General features: G+C 42.6%; 1 protein-coding gene across 12 annotated transcripts in view; it reads right to left on the bottom strand.

Moving 5' to 3' along the window:
• Positions 1–4369: 4369 nt before the first annotated feature.
• MYBPC1 (myosin binding protein C1) overlaps positions 4370–26742 on the bottom strand; it is a 77084-nt gene continuing 54711 nt past the window's right edge. For 2 of the 12 annotated variants that reach the window (XM_081130306.1, XM_081130311.1), the window contains 14 exons: positions 26626–26730; positions 25653–25841; positions 24425–24559; positions 21346–21399; positions 20407–20574; positions 19061–19149; positions 16281–16476; positions 15482–15621; positions 12438–12597; positions 10871–11007; positions 8903–9089; positions 7197–7255; positions 5752–5794; positions 4611–4650 (listed from right to left, as the gene is read on the bottom strand). In XM_081130306.1, the coding sequence (XP_080986432.1) occupies positions 5789–5794; positions 7197–7255; positions 8903–9089; positions 10871–11007; positions 12438–12597; positions 15482–15621; positions 16281–16476; positions 19061–19149; positions 20407–20574; positions 21346–21399; positions 24425–24559; positions 25653–25841; positions 26626–26730 (1625 nt within the window). In that variant the 3' untranslated portion in view covers positions 4611–4650; positions 5752–5788. Of the gene's footprint in view, positions 4651–5751; positions 5795–7064; positions 7256–8902; positions 9090–10870; positions 11008–12437; positions 12598–15481; positions 15622–16280; positions 16477–19060; positions 19150–20406; positions 20575–21345; positions 21400–24424; positions 24560–25652; positions 25842–26625; positions 26731–26742 lie in introns of those variants that run through there. The other 10 variants (XM_081130310.1, XM_081130303.1, XM_081130302.1 and 7 more) reach the window with 6 other exon arrangements.

Here is a 26742-nt window from a genome sequence, read left to right as displayed (position 1 = left end):
AAAAAAATTGAAACCAAACTGGTGTACAGTGTCTTTAAGATGTTTTCTTAGGCTCCAAGACTAGGATGAAGGTGAGAGTAGAATAATAAATGGAGGGAATCTCTTGCTGTGGGTAGTTTGTAAGTGCTTATCAACAAAGAACAGAAAGCTTTTTCTAAAACCATTGCTCGGGAGAAAAGAAGTTATGGCCCATTATGCATTAGAGTGCAAGGTGTGTGTGTTTTGGTTTGTTTTTGTTTTCAGTGCCTCGAGTCAGGCAGTTGCCCCAAGCCACACTCTGAGTGACCCTTTTGGGAGTGTTTAACTATCTTGCTGATTTCCTGGTATTTTCTTCCTAGTAGCCTACTCCAGATAGACAAACATTGAGGTAGGCCAGAGACTGTGCGGGTCAGCGCATTTGGGGTCAGAGAGAGCTCAAGTGTCTTTGAGAGGGTGATGACAGCCCTTAGAAGCAGGAGAACTGGTCGTTCCGTGGATGGGCTTGTTTCTCTGGTCCATTTTTTTTTTTTTTTAATATATCTTTATTGATTTCAAAGAGAGGGAGGGAGAGGGAGAGGGAGAGAGAGAAACATCAATGATGAGAGAGTCATTGATGGGCTGCCTCCTGCGCGCCCCACACTGGGGATCGAGCCCGCAACCCGGGCATGTGCCCTGACCGGGAATCGAACCACGATCTCCTGGATCCTAGGTCGACGCTCAACCTCTGAGCCACACTGGCTGGGCTCTCTGGTCCATTCTAAGTTATCAAAGTTCATTCAAAGGATTTTATAAATATCTACATGTAGCAATCACCTGAATCTTTGGTGCAAGGATGATACAGTGGCCTGGCTGAGATAAGAAAATTAAAAAAATGTAGAGTTCGATTTAGAATCAATGAATATTATAGGGACAATTGGTAATACTGTCTGGTATTATTATTATTCCTTATTCTACTCCAAGGCCAAACTTACATTTCTAGAATTTTCTGTTCCAGGGAACTTAAGGGAGGCAGGAGATAAAGGGTCAGATGTGAGATTGGTGAGTGGGGCGGAGGAAGTGGTGGTGATGGAGAGGTGTGAGCAATGTGGGATGGTGGAGGGGGGAGGAAAGGATTCGAGAATGGGAACAGATGGTTGGGGGCTGCCTGACCTTCAACTTTTTTTAACTCATACGTAAATATTTAGAAGCTATAAATCAAGCTAACAGGTGGTTAAGAGAATAATTGTATCCTGTGGTATTCTGAATGACCTGGAAGACCCAGTTTGAATGTAGAATTACCAGATTCTTCAGAAATTGTGGTCCACTGCCTGTCTCCTGTCTCCCTGGTCTTCAAGAATCCCAGCTCCTTCTTCCATTGCACACCATGCGGAGTCTCAGGTGCACATGTGTAGAGGCCCCAGCCCTATGCACAAGATCTGGTCACATCCGCACACCCCAACTTCCTGGCAAACATGCACCTCTGTCCACCCCTTGGGCCTCAGGATACTATACTGGCCACATGGTTCTTCTTAGGGGTTTGAACCCAGGGAAAAGGCCCACAAAGCAGTGACAGTGAGAATGGTACAATCTATGAGAAGGAGCAGTGTGGGAAGGGTTCCAAGTTGGCACATCCCCTGGATGTATGGCCTCCCTGCCTCATGCAGGGAGATAAGGCTGGAGAAGGGCCAGAATGAGACTCTTGAAATTGCATAAGTCCCTTTTGCCCAGGTCCAGGGCTGGCACTAAATGGCAGAACTGTCCAGTGTTCCCACGCTTGTCTAGCACGTTGAAGTGGACCGTACTGGGCTGACCACAGGCATCTCTGCAGCCACCAGGGGAGACAAATGCAGAAGCTTTCCTTCTCTTCATTTTCTAGGCTCCAGGAAAGATTCCAGTTGGCCCAGGACCTGAGACAGGACCTTCCAAGCAGGACAGAGAGAATTTCTCAATTTCCCTGGCTAGTGGGGAGCTCAGAGTCATATTTAATTTGGTTTACAAAAATAAAGTCATGTGGCAGGTCCTGTACTACACTGTAGTGTGATACGTACATGGAAAATAACACATAAACCTTACTATTCAGCTTCTGAAGCCTTACAGAGCTCTCTTACACCTGTGTGCTGCTCTGCTCACGTCTCTCCCTGTGTGTGTTAGTCTTATGCGTTATAAATTCCTTAAACGCATGAAGTGGTTTATGCCTCATTGGGTTCCTAGCTGAATCCACCGCAGTGACATGCACACATCAGACATTCAACAACTCATTTGCTGAACTTAACAGAATGTTTCAGAATTCAACTTAAGAGTGAGTGGTTAAGAACATATGACTTTATCCCAGTGTTTCTTGGCACTAGCGGTCCCCCCCCCCCAGTTCTGTACTAATTTACATAAAAACACCTATTAAGCTTTATTTTAAAGTAAGTAAGTAAGGGAGATCCTTTCAAAAATTTAATGAAGCTTTAGTTCCCCAAACGAGTTTTTGGTAAATTCCTATGATGTATAACTTTTCTATAGTAGAGTGAAATTAAAGAAAACAAGAACTAAGTTGTAGGCAGCTAATAGCAATGACAGCTTCTGGCATTTTTTGCTCTTTGTAGCTTTAAAATAGATGTTTTCTTCCTTGTAGAGACTTTGTGGTATGGAAGTACCCTTAATATGAGGACAGAGATCACATGTAGAAAAATAACCTTATCTGGTACAAAATATAGCTAGAGAGCATTTGTAACAACTGGATGCTTTACAGTCACTTTTAGGCAATGCTTATAAATGGCATAATAAACTTGACTATGACTTGGTGAGATTGGTCAATGGGTGTTTAGGCAACCAGCTCAGCTGCTGCGCTGGGCCTCTGACCCAGCAACCAGGCCACAGGGGCCACACTGATCAGTTTGGCCACATAGAGATAGGATCTATTTGTTTGCAATAGAGATGCATAGTCTTCATGTCTTTATAGATAAGCCAGACTTCTTTTATGTAAAATGTCTTAGTCGATGATGTGGAAATGAATTTTCTGATTAAAATGGGGCTTTGCATAGAGATAACAATGTATGCAATATACATTGTTATTTCAGTTATTGAGAGCATGGGGTGATAGCCAATATTCTTAACAACCAGTAAGGCAAGAGCACCAACCAATCAGAACAGGAAATGAGGCGGCCACCATAGTTTGGACAAGAACTTGAGTTTTCCCTTGCTGTTCCCAAACACAGTACAACTACTTGGGTCATCCACTCCTTCCCTTCAGGAGCTGTACATCCACCCAGGAGCATGACAACCATCATCGCTTCCCAGCTATCATAATGAAAGGAAGCAGAGCAGATATTTTACAATGTTGTCCCAGGCCCTGGCCGTTGTGAATCAGTTGGTTGGGCGTCGGCCCGTACACAGAAAGGTTGCCGGTTCAGTCCCTGGTCAGGGCACATGCCCAGGTTGTGGGCTCAGTCCCCAGTAGGGGGCGTGCAGGAGGCAGCTGATCGATGTTTCACTCTCACACCAATGTCTCTCTCTCTCCCCCTCCTTTCCTCTCTCTAAAAAGCAATACAAATATTTTTAAAAATAAAATACTGTCCCAGGATGTTGTGGGCCCACCTATAGGTAGGTCACAATGTATTTAGCTTGTAGAACAAAAGGCTAAAAGACCAAAAGGGGGGAAGGTGAGGTGTGGTGTGGTACCTTACTCACACTTCCACGGCACTCCCTTAACGGAAACTTCCTCTACAACACCCAGAAGAGGGAAGGAAGCTGCTGGAAAATTACGAGTTTGCAGAAATGTTTCTCAGCTTCTAGATTCTGAAGAAGGTGTCCACCAATTTGAATGGATGCTATCAGCAAACCCGAAATCTGTAGCTGCTCTGTAGTCTGCACCAGCTCTCGGTCACTGTGACTGGCTGTTCTGGCAGCAGCTCCGGTGGGTTTGGCCAGGATGCCAAGCCAGAGAGACACGCTGCAGGTCAAGGGCTGCGCCTGGTGGCATGCTGGCTGCCGGCCTTTTGTCCTCGGTTCTGTCTGAGCACACAGGCCCAAATACAAAAACAAGGGCTGTGTCATTTCATCATAAACACTTTGGATTTATTGTAGCATTTATTGAATACATTTCCCCTTCTGTTGAGAAAACTTGTTTGACTTTAGGAAGTCTGCTAGTGAATTCAGTGGGGGGAAGGCACCGATCCACTGCTGTTCCTCAGGGCTGAGTGAAATACACAACTCTGCTTTGCTGAGAAAATCTCTTGGCTCAAGAGAAAGATGGTTCTCAAGATTCTACAGCGGTGTATTGTACTGTGTGTTCACTCTGGAAAAAAGCATTTGTAGCCTTATATTAAGTTAAACTAAAATAATTGCTTTTGCTTGTCGTATAGCTTGCTTTTTGGTAAAGTACAGTGACAACACAGACAATAATGATGAAAATGCTGACTTCAAATGAGATTTTGTTGACAATTTTTAATCAAGCAATCCGTGCAAACATTTTCTTTCTTCAACATTAGAAGGAAAAAAACCCCAAAACAACGGCCACACTTGGGTGCCTGGTGTCAAAACAGAAAATGCTTTCTCATGGCAACCAGGTCTCACAGCAGGGGAGCGCAGGGGCGGCGCCCGGCCCTCAGCAGCCCTCGGGATTGCTCGAGTGCAAGTCTCGCATGTAGGACTCGATTATGTTAGGAGGCACCCCCTGCAGGAGGAGCCTGCAGAAGGAGAGTCCACCTGCAGAGGAAAGAAGGCAAAGTCAAGACCACTTATGTGAAAAAATCGCTGAAATAATGCTCGGGGACTAGCTGCCCGGAAATGCGACTAAGTGCGTTCCAGTTAGTGACAAAGGTTCATTCAGCCCCTACTCCGACGCCTTTTCCTGGGGTTAGCACACTCAGAATTTAAAGCACTCGACATCTAGAAGGAAAAGCAAGTTCTGGCCAGACCGTGGAAGTCCTTTGTTCCCTGCTATTTATTATTCAATCTTAGTTTAAATTCCCAACGGGGTGGGAAGTCCTTGTTGCTCTTTGAGAGGTTTGGGGATTTGCTACAGATTAAGTGGCAGAAAAAAATGTGCGCCATGTAATGAATCAGCGGGAGGAACTGTTTCCGCCTGTTAACGTTCTTTTGAATTAAGCACAAAGAGCTCTGACCCAAGCACATTGGAGAAAAAGGGGACCTTGGCTTCTTACACGTCAAAAGTGGAACAAATTGGAAATATTTTGTTAAAAACAGTAAAACCCATCCAATACCTTCTGCAGGTCAGAGAAATACCTGCCAATAGTTCACACTTACCTTTCACATTTCTGAATTATATTTAAAAAATAAAAGCACCCTTCACAAGAGAACCCATGAAACCACAACAATTCATGGTCCTTTAGAGAAGTACTTCACTACTTGCTAATAAATTCACGTCCAGACAAAAGCAGCATGCCATTTGAACATTCTTAACACTGCTTTAGTGCAAATTTGGAAGAGTCATTCTCCTTTTAAAAAAAGGTTTCAAGTCACATATTGGTAGAAATGATGCCACTTATGTACATGTCCATTCCCTGATGCAAGGAGCTCAGGATGCTTGGGTTTCACGCATTTTCATCCAGCTGAAATGCTTTACCTCATGCTCTACTGCATTCACGTCAACAGGAGATGGTTGTGCTGAGTAAGTACCGGTTGTTAATTTCAAGGTACTAAGATACAAATAAAAACTACAAAGTTAGATGTTTTAAATGGCCTGTTTTCATCGGATCGCATAGTGAAAATCATGCCATACTCCACAGGCACTGTGTGGCTTATGACAGCATAAGCTTCATATGCCGAACCCATATGAAAGCTTACCTCGGATGGTAACACACATTCAGAAATCCTCACTGTGCTACAACTAGGGGAGAGAGAGAGAAGGTGTGAGCATTAATGAAGTGCTAAAACCAAAGCTGAGTGCTTGTTGGATGAAGTTATGGTCGCGATTACGATGAGGTGATTTCATTAATCCTTAGTCATGTGAAAGGTGTGGGAACAGAGAAGCGCATGGAATGAAGGGCAGGGATCCAGTCACTTCAGAAAGATCATTAATATGTAAAACACTTATTAATATGCACAACCACTTTGCCTAAACAGGTGGCAAAGCCAATGTGATTGTACAGTGAATATTTATGGTAAGAGCTTCCAAACCATTAGCTTAAAAAATAAAATAAAAATCCTACAACATATATATATCGTGTTTTTCAACAAAAGAAAAACATAGGTGATGGACAAAGTATTAGTGTACATATATATATGTTGAAATTCTAAAAGGCAAAATTATCAAGTACATGTAAATATTAGACTAGCGTATTCTATAGGATGAATTCTGAAATGATTATATATGACTAATCTAAATAAACACAAGGCTTAAACAGGCTAGAAAGTGACTATATATATAACTTACAAAACTTTTAAGAAACAGCCCCAGTTCCTTCCTCTTTGGGAAGCTTACATTACACCTCTGGGAATTCAGAGAGCACATATTGTAAACTCAGGCATAGATCTAGATCATTAGAGTTCACCCAGCCCCAAAGAACTTCTTAATCCGCTCTTTCAAATGGGGGAGGGTCATATACTACAGGACTCATTTAATGCTTAATATATTTAGTAATGAGACCTAGAATTTTCTCTCCTTTTAAGTTCGTGAATATATGAAAAAATTTTAGTCCCATGAAAATATCTAAAATGTCCAACAGACAGATGGGTTACCCTACTGGTGAAATTTTCATTGGAAAATCTTAAATATGAAAGTTTCTAAATATTGAATCTTTTTTTAGTTGTGATCTCTGCCTATCAAAAATGCTCAGAACACTTCTTCTACAGCTTAGCAATTTAAAAAGATTTCAGTTTTCTGAATGTCAACAAGAATCTAAGGAAATGACACTGGAAACTATCTTAAAGGAAGGTCATATCTCTTTACATGTGAAAAATGAAAATATTACAGAAATGTCATTGGTTCCCAGGTGTTGATAATCTTATATCTAGAATGCAGTATCTTCAGATGTAGCCTTCTGGCTTTATTTTGGGGGACCTGAGCTAGGTTGCTTAGTTTTCTGACAAAACTTAGCTCCTACCTTACTTGATATCCTTGAATAATTTGGCCTTCCTAGTTCATGGCATAAACCCTGTATGCCATGAGCTGCTAAAAAATCTAATGAAAAGCGAATGAGAAAGTCAAGCTTTACATGCAAAGTGCGATTTCATGTAAGAGGAATGGAACAGAAAGTAGAAATATCCGGTGGGATGTGGATTTTTGAAACCTGTTGCTGCCCCTCCAGGAACAGTGGTTCTCCAGGGGAAATTACTCCTTGATATATCACTGTAGAATTAGAATATTTGTACCAGTATTTATTTGTTCTCAGTTCACATTTTTACCTTTATTTTTCACAGTTTAATTTGATTCAAGTCACCTATTATCAGACAACAATCTGACGATAAACAATTCTGGCTTTACTTTTAGGACCAAAAGCTTTTACCAATATATTACAACCGATATCTTACTATGAACTTAGGTACTAGAATACATTATTGATATTATTAAATTCAATTACCATATAATTCACTATGTAATTACTATAATACACTCAACAATAAAGATTAAAAAAATAAAGTATTTGGATTGAAAAAAAGGAATATATCATCTATATGTATAATATTATCTTTTATGGAGGACCCCAAATGTTGAACCGTTTATGAAATCATTTTATATCATTAGCAACATTTAGTTATTTTCTGAAACATAAGAACCAACAGTACCTTAGAATTAATCAGGCTAGGAGTTTAGAAACCAGATATATTTGCAACTCTATGACCATAATCTGCATTTAAAGCTAATAAAAACTAAAAAGTAATGTTTAAATTTGTAAGCACTATCTCAAGAGTAAGCTTTAAAATTCTAAGAATATTATGTTTTATATTTGATAGGAAGAAAAATTTTTTTCCCTTTCACTCAGTTATGAATCTACTATACTGTATTACCTCAGGACCGACAGAGATCGTAAGAGATCATAAGAGAAATAATACTATATTTTAACAGTTACAAAAGGAAATTTTTTCTGTAAGTTTCTTTACTATTTTATACTAAACTTAGGACTAAAACCCTTTTTTTTTTACATAAATACCATAAGCATTTACTATGTTTTTCCTAAAAACAGATATTGACGAGATTATCTTTCTGACTTTCAGGTCATAATTTCTTTATTATAGAGAGGTAGGAAAAAAGACTTTGGTTACTGCAGACAGGCAAGGCAATACAATAGGAAGGAGAGAAAAGACACTAGAATCGTGTCACCTACTGTCTCATGGTGTCCCAAAGTCAGTTTTGATTGTCAAGAAAAAACTTTAGTATAAAAATGATACTCAATTAATATGAAAATTAAGATGACAGGTTATGCTGAAACTTTTCTACCACATCAATCTTTATATGTTTTCTTGATTTACATTGGTTGGAAACTAGTATAAATGAAATGCAGACCTGTAAATGGAAGTTCTCTAGTGAGATTTTAAAAGCAACTGGTTAAAATATGTACATGCTACATTCTACATATGTAATAATCTACACCACATTAGCAAACTTACCCATATGTATGGAAGTTTCACAAAATAGTAAACTAATTAAAAATAGTGTAAATTCATATCATTAAATAAGTTTTTGTGCTAGGCTTCTATTTATAGATGGAATACATCACCAAAATAATACCCTCCTGACTTTATTTATTCTCACCATGCTGTGCACATACCAGCATTCCACTGTAATTAACATTTATTTAATTAACAAGAATTGCAAGAGATGAAGATGTCTACTTAAAAAAATCAAATAGCCTTCACAAATAAATCAAGAGTGAATGCAAGATGTAAAAATGTCTTTTCTTCCCAAATTCTCTTCACCCTTCCTCCTCCACCCCAGGATAATAATTAAATGGTTTTCTTTCATTTTATTCCATACCCAAAATCTCGGACGTCATACCTTTCACCTCCAGTTTGCATTCGACCTCCACTGTCCCGAGGTCATTGACTGCTTTGCAGCAGTAAGTGCCTCCGTCATAGGGGCTGGGCTTGCGAATCTCCAGTGTACAGACCCCTTGGTTGCTGAACATCCTGTATCTGGGGTCATCCACAATAGCAACTTTGTTTTTCATCCAGGTTATTTTGGGCTGAAGTTAATATTGAAATAAATTAGGTCAAAATTTATCTGTACTTAGCATATTAATAGGTCATCAAAGCCAGTGACAGAATTTTAAAGTATGGCTTAGAAAGAAAGCACATCTAAGAAGAATCCATATCCACTTGAACACTGTTTCTCTCAAATTAAATTAGGGCTTGGCAAGAGAACGAATGAGCAATTCTTTTGTTTGTTTGTTTGTTTACACTGTGGTGGATAGAAAGGACATCTCAGTAGCTTCTGAAGCTAATACATTTCTAGCGCCAGGATTACTTTAGCAACCCTGGTTCCCTTCGCTTCTGCAACATCATGCGGAGTTAGTGGCCGAGTCTGCACTGTGAGCAGTTCCCAAGCAGCAGCCAGATCTGCTCGCAGGTCAGCTCTGGCCAGTCTTCCCAAATGGATTCAGCTGCATTTCAGTTTCCTCAGGCAGGAGACTATGTATTGCTGGGCGTTTTCCAGAGGACCTCCTAAGGTGTCATAACCATCTAATATTCTCCACTTCCTCTTCCTCATACTCTTTTCCAGTGATTTACGGGCTGCTTATGCCTCCTCACCATTTAATCTGTCCTCCGACATCTGTTTTCATCATCTGGTGGCAATGGCTCTTCTCTAACCAGAGAATTCAAGGTCTGTGATAACCCAGTTGCCCAGGGAGGTGCCTCCATTCTCCTTGACCTCTGAACTACGTCTGACATCATTGGCCTCCCACTGCTTTTGCCCACTGTCTTCTCCTTCCTTAAGTAAGTGCACAGCCTCCCCATTCCCCTTCTACCTCATGTGACTTTGCCCTTCTCGGACCCTAGAGGTGGCCCTTCTCGTCACACCATTCTCTTCTGCCTTCCGCCTTCCAAGGGGAAGCATTCGTTGAGGCTCCCCTGTTGGTCCTTGGCTTTTTGCTCTTTCCTCAATGGTTTTCTTTACCCTCTTTCCTCAATGGTATTCCTTTCTAGAGCTTCAACTCCAAGGGGTGGAATGTAGCACCCCCATGCCTGGAGGAGACTCCTGAGCTGAGAGTCACAGCCCTGGCCTTTGTCCTAAGCTCCAGTGAACCTCTCCTCTGCCTACTGGTCATTCCTACTTGGATGTACCAATATCACCTCCAATTAGACATGAATTCAGCATCTTCCTCCCACCCTCACTTTGGCTTCTCTGACCTTCCTATTTCTGCTCATGGTATATGTGGGAAAATACCACTGTTTGCAATTTTTCAAATTCTAGGGCTCCTTCCCTCAGTGGCCCTCAGGGACAGATCAGTATCTCTATGGGCGATGTTCATTAATTTGTTGTTCATGCCAACAACATGAAACCCTAAAACCTCTCTAATTCTCCTCTGTCAGATGTGATTTCTTCCTTCCTAGTAGTCTGTCCCCTTAATACAGCACATTTTAAATTCTGCCTGTAGTATAGTAGGTTTGCCTTAATCTATTATAGAAAACTTGATGAATCAATAGTACCACCTAACTTTTCAGGTGAAACAATATTACTTCCATCTCCTTACCTCTCCGTTCTTTTAAAAATAGGTAGTTTGGTTTTTTTCCTTGGTAGGTATCCCTTATTTAGTAAAGAAATATAAACATTTTTTACGACTACATTTAAATGGTGCACCTAATTTTCCACCAATGCCACCCCCCACTCCCAGATAAGACACAAATAGCAACTGGAGGGTGAGTTTGTATTATTACATTCATAATGTGGCAAATACAAAAGAGAGTTTGGGGTTAATTCTTAAATTTAACTAATGTAATAAAATAAAAAAAAGAAACACAGTACCTTAGGATTTCCTCTTACACTGCAGTTCAGAGTGGCATTGTACCCAGCTACAGCATAGGTGTTGACCAAAGGCTGAGTAAACATGGGAGCCTCTGTGAAGTCAAAGTCTTCATACACTGGATTTTTGTAGACTTTCCCTTAAAAACAAGCATTAGAAATATACAAATTGGATGGAGATTCTATTATTCTTGACATACTTTACTCGCCACTAAAACTTCCCTGACCTTAGAAAAACAAGTAAAAACATGAGTGAATAGCGCAGGGCATTCACTCTGGAGGGTATAAATGTACAGCCAGGCCCACAGGGGGCAGAGTGGTCATTTGAACTGAAACAAATATTGAGAAGAATTTGGTGTCAGAGCATTCTGATCCACAATGTGTTTTACTGTGACAGTGATGAGACAGAGCTTTCAGGAGAGTGGTTCATGAGGAAATGAAATGATAGGCATGGAATTCAGCTTCACCCATTTCACCGGTCTCGTGTAGCTACGTTGAAGGTGTCCAAGAATAGAAGTAACCCAGGCTCAAGATATCAATGTTTCTACTTTTTCCTGTCCCTGTGATTTTAGGCATTTGTACACCTCCTGCCCAGAAGCTGGAATGAGTTACAACTTTTTTACAAAAATGCAATAATATAATTTTTCTCCAAAAATTTACTTTTAAAATTAGTATTTACTTGGACATTTTTGCTATAATTTAACAATAGTCCTTTATCATTTTTTTATTCCCTTTCAACCACACTCTTTTTCGTTCAGTCTCCTCTAGTCACTGGAGACCAGTGTCTTTAGATGTGCAGTGTGATACTGTGATTTATAATAAGAAATACACATTTGGTCTTTCTCCCCATTTCTGGCACAGAGCTCCTAAAACCTTTGAAATTTCCTAAGCGAGGAGAGCTAGAAAGGTGTCTTTTGTTATGTTAATGATGGCTTTTGACCCCTTCCAGGGACTGGGTTGCCGGGGAGCCAACCTTGTGATTAACGGGTTGGACCTTTTAATCCTGCCCCCAGACTCCAAGAAGAAGAGAGCGGCTAGAGATTCAATCCATCGTGGCTGTGAAATGGAGCCTCCATAAAAGGCAGAAAGAACTGTTTGTAGAGCTCCAGACTGCTGACCCCGGGAGCTTCTAGGAGAGCAGGGGCCTCGGGGCCCATTCCCCATGCTCGGCCCATGCCCCTCTCCCACCCGATTCTCCGTGTTACAATCTTTTCTATTAAACCAGTGCTGCATAGACAGAATATTTCTGAGTTCTGTGAGCTACTCTAGGAGATTAATCAAACCTGAGGAGGGCGTCATTGGAACCTCCGATTTATATAGTCTGTTAGAAGCACAGGAGACAAGCTGGACTTGCGATTGGCATCTGAGGTGGGGACATTCTTGGGGGACTGAGCCGGTGACCTGTGGGATCTGACGCTCTCTCTGGGTGACAGTGCCAGAATCGAGTGGAATCGTGGGCTCTCAAGCTGGTGTCTAAGAACTGTCTGGTGGCATGAGGGCAACTCCCCCAAACCTTCCCTCTCTGGAACTGGGTCGGGAGCCCCCTTTTATCAGCCCACTACTGACTCACCGTCCTTGGCAATCACGGCGCTCTCTTTAGTCATTGTCGCATTCTCACTGAGGCCACACATGTTTTCTGCAAAGACTCGAAAGTAATACTCGTTTCCTATGACCAGTTCGGTAATGGTGGCGTGGGTTCGGTGGTAGTGCTCAATGACAGTGAACCACTCCTGAAAGGAAAAAAAAAAGTTTTGAGAAAATCATCTGAAAATACACAACTATTCCAACTGTTGATCAGAATCAATCACAGGGATGTTTCATTCACCAAAAGAAAAATAGCACTAATTTTTATATCAAGAGCAGTAACACCACACATTTAATACTTTATAAGTAATTTACACTTGACTGTATAATTTAATCTTCATTTACACATTAGAATCATATACCCTAGATGCCAACTACTACCTTTATAGTTTCCTCATAACTGTGCAGTCTGTCATCTATCTATCTATCTACTTGTCTATTTATCTATCTTTTGTATAACAAAATAAAATTATAAAATTTTAGTGCCAACATATCTATTCTGAGGAAGAGATGATGCTAAATCGCCAGAGAAAAATTAAAATCATTCAACAAATTTGCCTAATATTATCAACACAGGTTCTTTTGGGTCTTTGCTCAGATATCACCTCCTCCCTAACTGTCCAGCCTTCCATTACTCAGGTCACACCCCGTCACCTTAACCTGACAAAGTTTTCTTCACACCACTTGCTACCTTAAGTTATATATTTACTATTTTACTTGTTTATTTTCTGTGCCCACCCATCACTGGGATGAACACACCAGGATGCTAAAAACAGACTTTTCTTCTCACCCCCTATCCCCAGTGCCTGTCACAGTACCTGCCACATAGTAGGTACCATGCACAAATAAACGTTTATTGAATACTAGAATGAATGAGTGAATGAATGAGTAGCTTAAATGATTTTTCTTCGTTTTTTCCCTCACCATACCAAGAAATAGAGTGGTCTCAAAATTTATGTGGCAGCCACTAGAAATTGCCTTTGTACTACATATGGTTGGGACCACTAATTGAGAAAATACACTTGCTGACAAAAAAAAGACAGTTTATAAAGGGAAGAATTTTCCTTCAACTTTTAGGGGCCATAATTATGTATTTTGTATATTTTAAATCAGCAAACAAATGTATTATGCCTGCCTTTATTCCCAAAGCACTTTATGCAAACCTTTATTCCAACATTTATTATATTGGTTTGTCATTTGGTTTTATGTCTTTCTTCTTGCCAACACTGTGAGTGCTCTAAGAGCAAGAGCTGACCCACCCTCCTTCCTTCCTTCCTTCCTTCCTTCCTTCCTTCCTTCCTTCCTTCCTTCCTTCCTTCCTTCCTTCCTTCCTTCCTTCCTTCCCTCTTTCCCTCCCTCCCTCCCTCCTTCCCTCCCTTTCTCTCCCTTTCTTTATCCAGCAGCTAGAGCTGTGCTCAAGCCCTAGTAAATGACTGAATGAATAAATGTGTCGGCGCACACACTGAAAACATTGTTTATGGAAGGCATGAATGACTACAGGAATGTAAGTGAAGAGCAGCATCTGTAGCCACAAAGAGACAATGGTGCAGTGATCTCCTGGGAAGTACACCAGGCAGAGTGAGCATCTTCTGGTCCACGGGTTTGCCCCTGTTGAAATGTAACAGAAACACAGGGGTGCACGGGTTAGGGATCATTCCCTGTCACCAGGCAGACCTCAGACATATGAAGCAGCAGGAAAGTCCTGGCTCACCTAAACTCAACTAGATATTGAAGAAAACAAATACTGGGCAAACATGACGGGGGTGGAAGAATGGAAGTACCACCGGAAGGAAGCGTGGTACCTCTGCAGTCACAGCCAGTACCTGAGCCACAGGCCAAAGGAGAGCCCTCACTGTTAAGGAAATTCAAGACGTGCAGTGCTTCCCTTGCAAAGTCATCCACTGATCCAGCTCTCAAGCTGTCCAGGTTTAGCTGAAAGATGTTGCTTTAAATGACAAATCTCATTTTGTCATGTAATACCCACCCAGGGGGAAGAAAAGATACGCTAGCAGTAGTTTTCATGAAAAGGTGAGGCTTGAAGTCATTCCTGTTACTTGAACGGCCCTTACCAACCTTCCTTCCTTGTTCTATTAACCTGATGTAATTTCATAACCTATGTTCTTTCTGCTATCTGCTGGTGTAAATGTCTAAAGACTTCTTATCAGGGGAGTGGGGGGAGGCAGGAGAGGGTAACGGGGGGGGTAAATGGTGATGGAAGGAGAGTTGACTTGGGGTGGTGAGCACACAATACAATATACAGATGATGTGTTATAGAATCGTACACCTGAAACCTATATCATTTTATTAACCAGTGTCACCCCAATAAACTCAAAAACAATTTAAAAGACTTTTTATCCATATCATTCAGTGTGATGTTACTCTTCCTATGAGAGTGAAAGATGGTTCTATGCCATGTGTGTCCAAACTTTCATTTATTCCTTCCTTCATTTACGGATAGGACAGTAGTAAAGTGTAGCGGATGGATTCTGATTCAGGAACACCGACACTTTAACATTTAAAATCTGGTGATTTTGAGCAAGTCATTTATACATTCTAAGCCTCAATGTCCTCTCCCTCTCAGGACCTTTGCACATGCTGTTTCCTTTAGAATCTTTCTTTTCTAACTAGTGTCCTTTTGTGTATTCTAGTCAACATTTCTTTTACAAGGAGAAAGAGTTACGTGGGTGTCAATCTGAGTCAGAATCCAGAATGAGCAAATATTTGTTGAGCAAATGAATTTATTAAATTCTCCTGAGCATTGTATGAGGTGCTTCATATTGTTTCAGCTTCATGAGAACCGAGCAGGGAAAGTGTTCATGTACCTGTGTTACAGATGAAGACGATGGAGGTGAGAGTGACTGTCCGTGCACATGTGCTCTTAAGTGGCAGTGCCGGGATTCAGGTCTGACTCCTGGGTCAGCTCATTTGTCCACAGCCCCCACGGGCTCCCCATGAGAGGGGACCCCGGGCTTCCTTTTACTTGGATGACATGCGATTTCGCTGCTGCTGAAGCAGAGAAAGCGGCCTTACCATGCTCTTCTTGTCAGCCTTCTGGATCGTGTACCCTGTAATGGCTGCATTACCATCATCCTTCGGCGGTGTCCATGTCAGGGCAACATTCTCTCCCCAGACATCCTCGATCTTCACAAGTTGGGGCGGCCCTGGGCGGTCTACAGGGTAAGTTCACAGCATCGCAAAAATCAGAGGACAGTTCAGGTGAGAGAGGGCCACCTGCAAGAGATCGTCTCCCCTCCTTGCCTAACCGGACAGAGGGAAGAGCTCACCTTATCTGGTATTTGCACAGGTCAGAACCTAACCAGCCCTGCGGATCAACCAATTCAGTGTTTACCTGTTTAACTTCATTTAGGCAAGTCTTCCTTATATTTAACAAAAATTCCTTCAGTTTCCACTAAAACCTTACTACTAGCAAATGCTACGTGTAGTAGACACATGTTAAACTGTGTCTAGAATCTACAGTGTTTTCTACACAAGAATTAACATGGCATAGTTTTATCATTGAGGAGTCGAGAAACAGAGTAAGAGAGGACTGGATTTTAAAGCAATACAGATGGTTTTCACTAAAAAGTATATACATAAATTTTCTTTAACATAGATGCCCCAAGTCGCCCACGATTAGTCCTTTTAGTCGGTGAAAAACTGTTCTGAAATGACAACAAGTCTTACTCATGTATCTGTTAAGAAATTCTAAAATAAAAGAATTTTATGTAGAGCCAGCCTAACACAAATTGTCACTTTAGCCTTAATGACAAGGATAATTAGTCCAGATACTGCTTTGACAGAACGTTCTAGCTCCTTCTCACAAACCTACCAACGATCTGGATGTCGATTGACGCGTTTTCCACAAATTTTTCCACTTTGACCTGCAGGTCGTATTTCCCTGAGTGGCTCCTCTCTGCTTTCCTGATAAATATGATGGTGTCAGTGTCAGAGTTGCGAATGTTGATCTGATTCTTATCAATGTCTGCACCATCCTTCTTCCAAGTTAATTCTGGTCTTGGTTTTCCCTGCAAAGACAGACAGGAAAAGAAGAGGGGGAGGGAAATCAGATGGTCTCAAGATTTTTTCCCACTATTACAAAAATATGGCAGTGGCTTACCCAGTTTGGCAAGCAGCCTGGAGGCGGGCAACTACAGCAGCAACAGTAATACTCGCTGCCTTGACTGATTCTGTGTACAAGGCACTACGTTAGGTACATGACGCTTATTACTTCCCGTCAGCTTCATATCAAGATAGTATCATTAGCCTCATTTTTTTTTAAGACAAGGAGTTAAATGACTTGCCCAAGGCCCTGCAGTTAAGTAAGCATTAGAGCCAGGTTTTACAACTGGGTCTGTCCAGCTCCAGAGCCTGCACAACACAGCGTAATGGTCAAGAGCGTGGGCTTAGGGGCTCTGGAATCTACATTTGGATTCTGACTCGTGATCTTGGGCAAGTTACTTAAACTGTCTGTGCCTCAGTTTCCCAATTTGTAAAATGAGAACAAGGATAGTGCCTACCTCACAGGGTGGTTATAAAGACTGAAGTGCTTAGAAAGCTTCTGCACACTACATAAGTGTTTTATTAACACCATCTAAACGATATTAATAATGATTCTTATCCCACTTTACTGCTCACGTCAGAATTGTCTAGTATTCTCTCTCTCTTTTTTTCTAGCTGCTGAAACTATTCTTTCAAAGCAGACTTTGAGAAATTATTATCTCATTCACGGATATGGGTTTCAGTTTATATGACAAAGAAACTTCCTAGGATTCCTGGGCTCCCAGGCTCCCCCACAGACGGGAACCAAGCCTTCATTCAGTCAGGTGAGGCACGACCTTCCCATGGGTCCCTCGGGTAGTGTTGATAGGTTACATAAGGAATGTGAGAGACACGCATCACACCCCCTCCCACAGAGCATGGAGAATGGTTGGGGGTGCTCAGATTTGTCCATGGGAAGTGGAGGACAATATTGTTAAGATGCAGAAAAATGGTTCCAGGTCTTATTTCCTTAAATGTATGCCATTAACTACTGGGGGAAAGACTGAGTTGTCTGATAGCCTATGAAGTGAAAAAAGCACTGGATTAAGTGTCAGGAGACATAGACTCTGCTCTTGGCACTACCATTTACTTGCTGTGTGATCTTGGGCCAGTCACTTAACCTCTCTGACCATCAGTTTCTTCCCTTCTGAAGTGAGGATAAGGAAATCTGCCCTTCCTGTCTCACAGGGTGTTTTTTCAAATTAAATGAGAAAATGCTTATGAGATCTCTAGAGGTTACATGAATATACAAACATGGAACAGTCTTGTCACCCGCTTCCTGGCAGCTAAGAAGCCCCTGGGATGACATACCTATGAGGTTCCTGTTCTCATGCTCTTTACTCTCCCAGACCAGGTGACAGAGATGAAACACACAGACCCCCAAGATCTGGGCACTGGGATGAGCCCTAGTGGTAGAAATGACTCAGTAGCTCTGGTCCAGGGCTGAGGCTGGGTCCCCAGTGCCTGCCTTGTCCCAGCTCCTGGTTTTACTTGAGGCTGTGAGAGGAACCTCGCCAAGTCATCTCCTCCCCCGTTGTGTTTACACTTGCATCCTCCATGGCTTTCATCCTGATTTCATGCACGATGTATGTAGAAGATAACTAACCACCTCTTCTAAAGTGTGGGCCCCAGTTCAATGAGGGTGGCCTGAACTCACTGGTTAGCTTGGTTAGCTTGATTCTCATGGGGGCTCTGAGTTTGAATGAACTCTGGTGTGTGTGTGTGTGTGTACGTCTGTGTGTTCAAATATGGACAGGGACCTAAATTCCAAGGCCATGCTGTCTGATATAGCAGCATGTGGCTATTTAAACTAAGATTAGCTATAATTAAGGAAAATTGAAAAGTCACACTAGTTCCTAGTTGTACATTTCAAGTGTTCAGCAGCCACGTTTGGCTGCTGGTTGCCGTATCGGACAGCACATATATAGGACATTTCCACCATTGTACAAAGTTCCATTAAACAGTGTTGTCTAGAGGCCAAAAAAAGAGTCAAATGAGTAAGGGTGTGGTGGTGCACTGTGTGTGTATTCGACTGAGTGTGTGTGTGTATGAGACCAAAACTGATTACTGTAGGTAAAGCCTGGTTAATCTTATAAATAACAAGTTCTTTCGCTGGAGCAATGACTTAACAATATTTACATATTTGAATCCCCCTTATTGGAATTTCATTTGGTTCAGGGTAGTTGTGGGAAGTAAGCCCAAGTCATCTTCCTGACTGTTATACTGAGAACTTCACTTCGAATGAAGGTCAGTTTTACAGATGGGTAGGACCAGAAAGAATCGTCAAGATTTCTTGTTTTGCTCTCTCCTCGATGTTTCCTTCCCACCCCACCAAAGTCCCAGAGCTTCAGATCTCATTTGTGTCATGCAGAAGGAAAATCTATGACAGTTTTACTGATTTCTCTTATATAGCAGGAGATTATCACTTCCCAAATCTCTTCTTTTTTTTACCTGTCTCCCTTGGAAGAAATCCTGACTCCTGATGAATGTCAACACTAGAGCATCTCCCTCTTCTTCTTAAACACCCCAGCATTGGAAGAGAAAGTGAACCACCCCTGAATTATTTAATACCTGGAAAGGTATAACCAAGTTGACAGCTTCTCCAACTCTGCGGATATAGGTCTGCTTCAGGTGCCTTGGGATGCGAATCTTTGGAGGCTCTGAGTGAGAGGAGCATAGCACAATTTTGTGGTCAGTATAGTAACACTGGAAATAGCCTGACATCAGCATACTGACATGACGCTCACTGCCTGTGTCTCTGCAGTAAGACTTCAATGTGCCACTAATAAATTATATACGGTAACTTCAGTTCCAAATGTTTTCTTCAGATATTTTAACAGTTTAGCAGAACAAAATTATCGTTGACCTCTTTGATTTTACTGCAACTTCCTATTTTTATTGTCATTATAAGCCTAAAGCAACTTTATAGAAAAACACCAAACTTTCTCTTGGGACCTTGTACATATTTTTCATAGTTTCCAACAGTGAGTATATTCTCCAATGAACAACCCATTAAAGGTCTACAAACCCCACATGGGCTGGTAGGACTGCCCATTCTTTCTTACCAGAAAAAAAAAGTTTGAGCACTGAGCACTTGCTACTGAGATGATGCTGTTGGAATTTTACAGTAACTTGTGACGATGGTGAAGCACATTATAGGTGACGCTGGTCAGGGCACATGCCTGGGTTGTGAGTCTGATCCCTGCTAGGGGTGTGCAGGAGGCAGCCGAGCCATGTTAGGCTCTCACATGGATATGTCTCTCTCCTCCTCCCTTCCTCTATCTCTTAAAAAAAATCACTAAAAAAAAAAAAAAAAAAAGGGTGCTCCAAGGCAAAACTGGCCCTTGTATTTTATCCGCAAGTGCACGTGGTGAGGTTAAGAAAAGCTCAAGGTTTGGTGGCGCTCACTTGATCCAGGCTAAGGCACCAGCAGTTTGACTCGCTCCCGCTTCAGCGCCATCAGAGCAGATGTCAAACATTGTGTTCAGGTTATTAGGAAAATGGTTCTGACCTTGCAGATGCGCTTGAGACATTTGCTGTAAGAACTGTTCGCACTGCTGCAACCCCCCCCCCCCCCCCCCCCGGTCTCTCCCAATGGTCAGTGGTGAGGAACCAGTGAGGCTAACTAACTGGCCCTCACTGCACCCCCACCCTCCCTCTCTCTGTCTCTCCCAATGGTCAGTGGTGAGGAACCAGTGAGGCTAACTAACTGTAACTGGCCCTCATACCAAGTTATAAACCCGGGCCTGCTTTCCATGCTGCCTGAAAAGAGCTGTTTTGTTATTTTTAACTCACAGGAAGCACAAATACAATATCAAAGGTATGACAAGGAAATAGGAAGTTTTGAAGAAGCTGGTTTAAGAAAGGAAAGCAAATAATGTGGAACAGAGACAACATTTTGAAGGCTCACCACCTACCTATGATTTCCTTCACAAGAATGGGCTGAGAGTAGTACTTGGGCTCGCTTTCCCCGGCTGCATTCACAGCCTTTACCCGCACAAAGATCTTAGCATCCGTGGGCAGACCTGTGATGGTGAACTTGGTCTTGTCAATCAGATCGGTGTTTGCAACTATCCAGTCCTCAGCTAAAACCCACAAAAGAAAAAGAAGGCAGGACGATGTTTAGTGAAAATCACTCTAACAGGTACAGTCAACTCCAAATTAGTATTTTACTTATAATTAAATGAAAAATGGCTTCTACTGGCCAATGTAAGTAACAGGAAGGAGGACAATCAGAGTCTGCTATTTCTGAAAAACCTGTATTCAGGATGCTAGGGTCTCCTGCATAATAGTTTCTCCAGAAATTAGGCAGCAGTTTTATAGTGAAGGATGTAACCATGATATTTAGCCATCCCTATACATTAAAGTTCAGAAAAACAGGAAACTATTATTCTTATGAATGAGAGACGCCGACCTTTACAGTCATATAATCTCTCTGTTTCATCTTGGCTAATTACTATGAGACGCTAACACGAGCTTAGGGAATCTGACCATGCTCCCATTTATGAAGAAAATACGCATATATCCACAAAAAGTGGAAACGGAGCCACAAAAAGTGGAAACACTGTTCAGGAGCCAAGACCTTATAAGGAGCTGGCACAATTCTTCCACCTCAGTCTAGCATCCAGGGCAAATAACTATTTCAGCTTCTAAAAGTTTGTATGCATTAATCCCACCGGACAAAAGAAGGCTTGGATCCCACGTTATTAACTCACTGCCCACCCCCGCCCCCTCCATCCCTAAGGACTCTTCTTGTGTGTGTGGATGGCGGGTGTACTTCATGCTGGGCCATGGGACATTCCCAGAGACTTTATCATAGAGTAAGCAAGTGTGAAAGCTTTCACAGAGTACTTTACCTGACAGATCATACGCAGCCTCCCCATTTTCATCAGACAGTTTTGCTGATGTACCTTTGAGAGTCCGTCATTAAAATTAATTAAAGACACCCACTTTTCACACCAGAAGAATATGTATCAGTAGTCAGCATTCTCTGTTAGTAAAGTATGCAAAGTATGCAAAGATATTTGTCTTCAGAGCAGTGACGGAAGAGACCAAACACGTTAGAGGGGGGATTCCTCAGGAGGGGCACAGCCTGCTCTGTTCAGACTGTGGTTTTTGTCCTGAGGCACCTGCCACAGAGAAGAGGAGGTGGAAGGAGGCGGGGGCACCCCTAGCTGTGGGGGCAAGAGGGAGAGAAGACCCAAGCAAGACCCTGAAGAGGGTAGAGGCGCAGGCCCCGGACTCCACAGGGAGCAGCGCACAGTGGAAAGGCCCGTCCTGGCTCCTGCCCCACCTACGCCAGCCAGGGAGGGTCCTCTGAGTTCCTGGGGAACAGAGCGCTCCCCTGGGGGAGCTCATGTGTCAGTCGGGGAGTGAGGGCGCTCATAGGAAGGCCAGCCTTGTCCCACCCAGGCTCAAATTCCCAAAGGAAATGGAAACTGCCCCAGCAGCCCAGGAGGCAGCCCCTGGCTGCCATGACAGCAAGCTCATGGTCCAGCAAACAAATTGAGCTGGTGGTCTCTGCCTTCTCCAAGAGTGGAGGAGATGCTGCTGGCTCACGGGGGGTCATGGGCATAGCCCAGGGCCTTGGGACGATGACTTTCTGGGTATCGGGAGTGGGGGCCGCACTCCTCTGTCTCATTCCAGCCCTTCTAGGGATATCAGGGAGAAGCAAGCCAGAGCATTCTGCTGACTGGGAGGGCATGTGGATACTAAAAACTCCTTAGGACTTTGAAAAAGAGATGCATCCTGAAGCCCGTGGTCGGTGTGGAAGCTACTGTGTTGATATTTCATAGTCAAGAGACTGCTGATGAGGAAGTGAAACCAGGAGACAGAAAAACGTGCACGAGAGAGCAAAGAACTAGTAGAGAAGAAAACTCCGAGAGGAAACAGGACGCAGCAGGATCCGAGGGGAACAAAAACAGCGATCCCCTCGCCTCTGAACCACTTTAACGGAGGGAAACCAAGAGAAGAGGGGCGAGAGCGAAGGAAGAAACGGAGGAGAGGAAGATGCTGCAGGCGTTAAAAACCCCAAACGAGAGAGAGGCAGATCCAAACCAGCACACCATCTCACAAAGAGAGGCCTCACGGGCTGAACCCTGACGTGTGGGGAAGCATTAAACACTACAGAAAATTAGTCTGAGGACAACAGCCATTAAAAGAGAATGAAGAACAGGGCAGCCACGGAGAGGAAGTGAGAAAAGACTGCAAGAAGAGAGATACACGTTCCATAGAAAGCTAATTCCAAAACGTTATGTGGCAAAGTATATACATCAGAATGACCGTGTACCTATATATATGTATATGTGCATACATATATATCTACACAGACCACACACAAAATCATGTAAAATACACTTCGTTGTATTTTATCTAAGGTGGGTAACATCAAAATGACAGCCATGTATCATTTTGCTGTATCTTCTTACTTTTTAAACCTATCAGAAAGAAAAGAGTAAAGAATTTGCTCCGGGTCATACATACACAAAAGGTTCGTGGTCAGCAGCCACAACACATACAAGACGGGGCAACCCTGCTGGCTGGGCGGTATAAACAGCAGGCTGAAGTGCTCATGATTTTTTGAAAGGGCAGGAGGGGAATGGAACGGGAATCAACCCACATTCTGAAACGCTCACGAAATTACCTGTTGCCCTAGCGACATCCCCCCCTCCCTCCCCTGCCGGGATAACTCTGGGGACTTCCTCAGAATGTCCCCACTCGTTTGCTTAGTGCCTTTCTAAGCCCTGGACAAACGAGCCTAGTGCTCCGTGAGCACAGCGCATGAAAATGGAACTGGTACCAGGGTGCTCTGTCCCCCCCTCTTCTTCCCTCCCGCCCAGCCGGGGCATTTCCACAGCTGCCCCAGTCCGGGGGCTGGGGGGTTTGCTTTCTCAGCAGTTTTCTCTTCATAAGAAGCTTCTTCTCCATCGAGGTTTTTTCCTCCCGGGGAGGTGCGTTTGTGTTCACACTCCTGATTTTCCCCAATGTGCTCTGTGGTCTCTCTGTCCTTCATGTGAGATCCGTGTTAAAGTTTGGGGTCCAAAGAGATTTCTTGGAGGCTACACCTTGGCTCGTCCTTTGCGGGGATGTGAACATGCCTCCCTGTGCGTGGCCCACCTACCGTCATCTAGAATGGGGCCTGCTGAGTCCAGAGCTGGGGCAGTTGGATTCAGACATTTTCAAATCGTGACAAGTAGGAAATCGAAAAACACAAGCAGCTTTCCGTGAATTTCACATCTTTTCTGGTCTTAGGTACACTCTGGCCCATATTTTGTGTCATTTTCTCTTTTTCTATTATTTTTCAATTGTTTTCCTGTTTCTTTTCTGCTCCTAAGTTTAAGTGATTACATTTTTATGTACCCAGGCCCTGAGAGAAGTTCCTGCATGTAGAACCCACGTCGTACTCCATGTGGGATTTAATGCTGCTTCCCTTAAACCCTGAAAACTTGTTCTTAATTCTTCTTCTGCCCCCCCTTAGAAGGCGGGGGATGATCATCAGATAGTCAAATATGCCGTTGCTCTTTATTCCCCAGAAAGAGGCAGCTATTTTGATCGCTGACCTCTGCTCAGCATAGGGTTTAGAATTTCCAACTCCCTTCATCCTAACTAGACTTTTATTTCGCTTTGGTACAATTCAATTCCATTGATTCAAGAACTGAAAGTCCCCAAACCGTTTTCAGCATCCCTTCCCTCCTATGTCTTAGATCAATTGAGCTGTCCAATTGGGCAGCCGAGCTAGGATATTTTTGAGATCTCAATTCGTTAGCCTCAAGTATCAAGGAAGGGCTAAATTTTAATCCATCTTAGAAGGATGACCTTTGGCTTGTCATTTTCAGTAGGAAGGAGATGAGTTCCCAAGAGAGAGATACAAAAGAAAGGGGGAGCATATCTCACCTAGTCATGATGGTATTCATTTTACCCACGAGTTGTACTTACTTCCTTCTAAGCAATACTCTAGCACATAGCCATCTAAACCTGCGGCACCAATCTGATCCGGGGGCCGCCACTTCATTGTGACAGTGGTGTCAGTGACAGAGTCAACAGCCAGGAGCGTAGGAGGGCTGGTTACAGCTTCAAAGATAAAAGAGACAGAAAGAGAAGAAATTATTAACTACAGGGTGATGGCACCAGGAATGGCAATAAAATGAGCTAGGATACAAATAAAAATAAACACGGAAGACCCACATCATAATAAAATTTGATGAGGACTCCTCAAGCATATGCTGTGTGTAAAGCAAAGATCTGCTAGGCATGGAAATACTTTAAAATGCTGCTGCACGTTCCCTCCAATTTGGGAGGCCAGTGTGGGAGGCTGGGAGGCCCAAGGAAGTTGGAGAAAGTCAAAGTCTGGGATCTAATGATCTAGAGTAAATTTTCCATAACTCTCTAGTTTTAAAGCACAAACTCTGGTATTAAATCTTGCTATTGAAAAAACAAACTGCACTGCCACAGAATAGTAAAGGCCTCATCTTCTGTTTCTTTGTCTTAGCTAAGCTGACTCTTTTGGTTCGATAAATAGCATTTAAGATGTGATTGTAGCCTGGCCCGTGTGGCTCAGTGGTTGAGCACTGACCTATTACCAGGAGATGGCAGTTTGATTCCAGGTCAAGGCACATGACTGGGTTGTGGGCTCAGTCCCCAGTAGGGGGTGTGCAGGAGGCAGCCAGCCAATCGATGACATTTCTCTCTCATTGGTGTTTCTCTCTCTATCTCTCTCCCTTCCTCTCAATCTAAAAATCAATAAAAAGATATTAAAAAAAAAAAAAAGATGTGATCATAAAGCAAAAACTAGTTATCAAGTGTGTTTTGTGGACTGAGTCTCAGTCTGTTTCAGTTACAGTGTTTACACCAAGGTGCCGGGTTTTACCTTCAGAAGGACATAATGGAGGGTGGTCATGTGTGAATTTCAGCAACATGTTTTCAGTGGGAAGCAGAAACCGGAGCCACCCACAGCTGTCACTGGAATTCTGGTCATGAATTCCAGAACCAACACTATGAAGACATTCAACTCTACCAAATTTCTTAGGCAGAAAATTACTCCTAACCACCTCCAGCCTCTTGCTCACCCGCCCACTCCAAGAGGCCTCCAGGTAGAGGTCTGAAGGAAGCAGTCACAACCTGGGGCAATGATTCCCAGGACAAAGACACGTCTCTCCTGACTCACCCAAAGGAACAAATGGCTTGGAGGGCATACTGGGCTTGGAGATGCCAATAGCGTTGACGGCAAAGATACGGACCTCGTAGGCCACGCCTTCAATCATTTTTTTGGGCTCGAAAGTTGTTTCTTTGCAGAGCTCAAAATTCAGTCTCATCCACCTGGAGCTTTGTTTCTTTTTCCTCTCAATAAAGTAGCCTGCAGGTGACACAAAAGAGAAACGTGGCTTTTTCCCCTTTGGTCTCCAAAATTGTACTTTGTCAGATATTAGACGTTCTTAAATTTTACAATATTCTAAGCACTCTAAGTCCAAGAGTCATGCATGTACGTATTTTTAAACCACCTTATCTCATCAGTTGTTTAAGACAGATTATAGGGAATGTAAGTACTAGCATCATAGGAGAAAATAAAAATAATAGGACTGGAAAAAATTAAAATTGTACTAAGAAGAAAAGAGAAAAGCAGATCACAGATATGTAGGTCTTACCAATTTACATAGTTGGCATAGTTGCCCAATAGATTTAGCTCTGAATCCCAGAAATATATGCATGAAGGGGAAATGACCAGTTTTGTGAGTTTCATAATTAGTAAGTAGAAAAGAGTTTTTGTTCTATAGGGAAAGCAAATACTCTAAGTATTTAACTCTAAAAGAAATTTCTCTATAGACACAATTACATGGAAACATATTTACTGAGTAGAATGGTTTAAAGTTAGACTCATAACTTTAAAATAACTCAGGATTATATAGAATATATGTCAACCAAAAAAGAGAGCAAGTAATCAGATAATATTCATCAGAGCTATTAAAACCTTGAGTACTTACAGAGCATCCCAAAATACAGCATTTTAGTTTGAATGCATATGTAAAGACAGTAGAATAAACTTTCTTCTAAATGCCCTATTTTTAATGTACTCTGTACTAATGTGCAAAGAGGACCTCAACTCCAGTGGCAGTTCCACAGACTGACCAACACACAGTTACCTAAGATGGGGGACCCTCCGTCGTAGGCAGGAGGCTCCCAGTTCATGATGCACCAATCATCTCCCACATCTGTCACATTCGGTGCCACTGGAGGATCAGGGATGTCTGTAGAAAACA

Source organism: Miniopterus schreibersii (assembly GCF_964146895.1).
Source record: "Miniopterus schreibersii genome assembly, chromosome: 2".
NCBI lineage: Eukaryota > Metazoa > Chordata > Mammalia > Chiroptera > Miniopteridae > Miniopterus > Miniopterus schreibersii.
The sequence above is the reverse complement of the archived record's forward strand: the minus strand, read 5'-3'. Positions and strand labels throughout refer to the sequence as shown.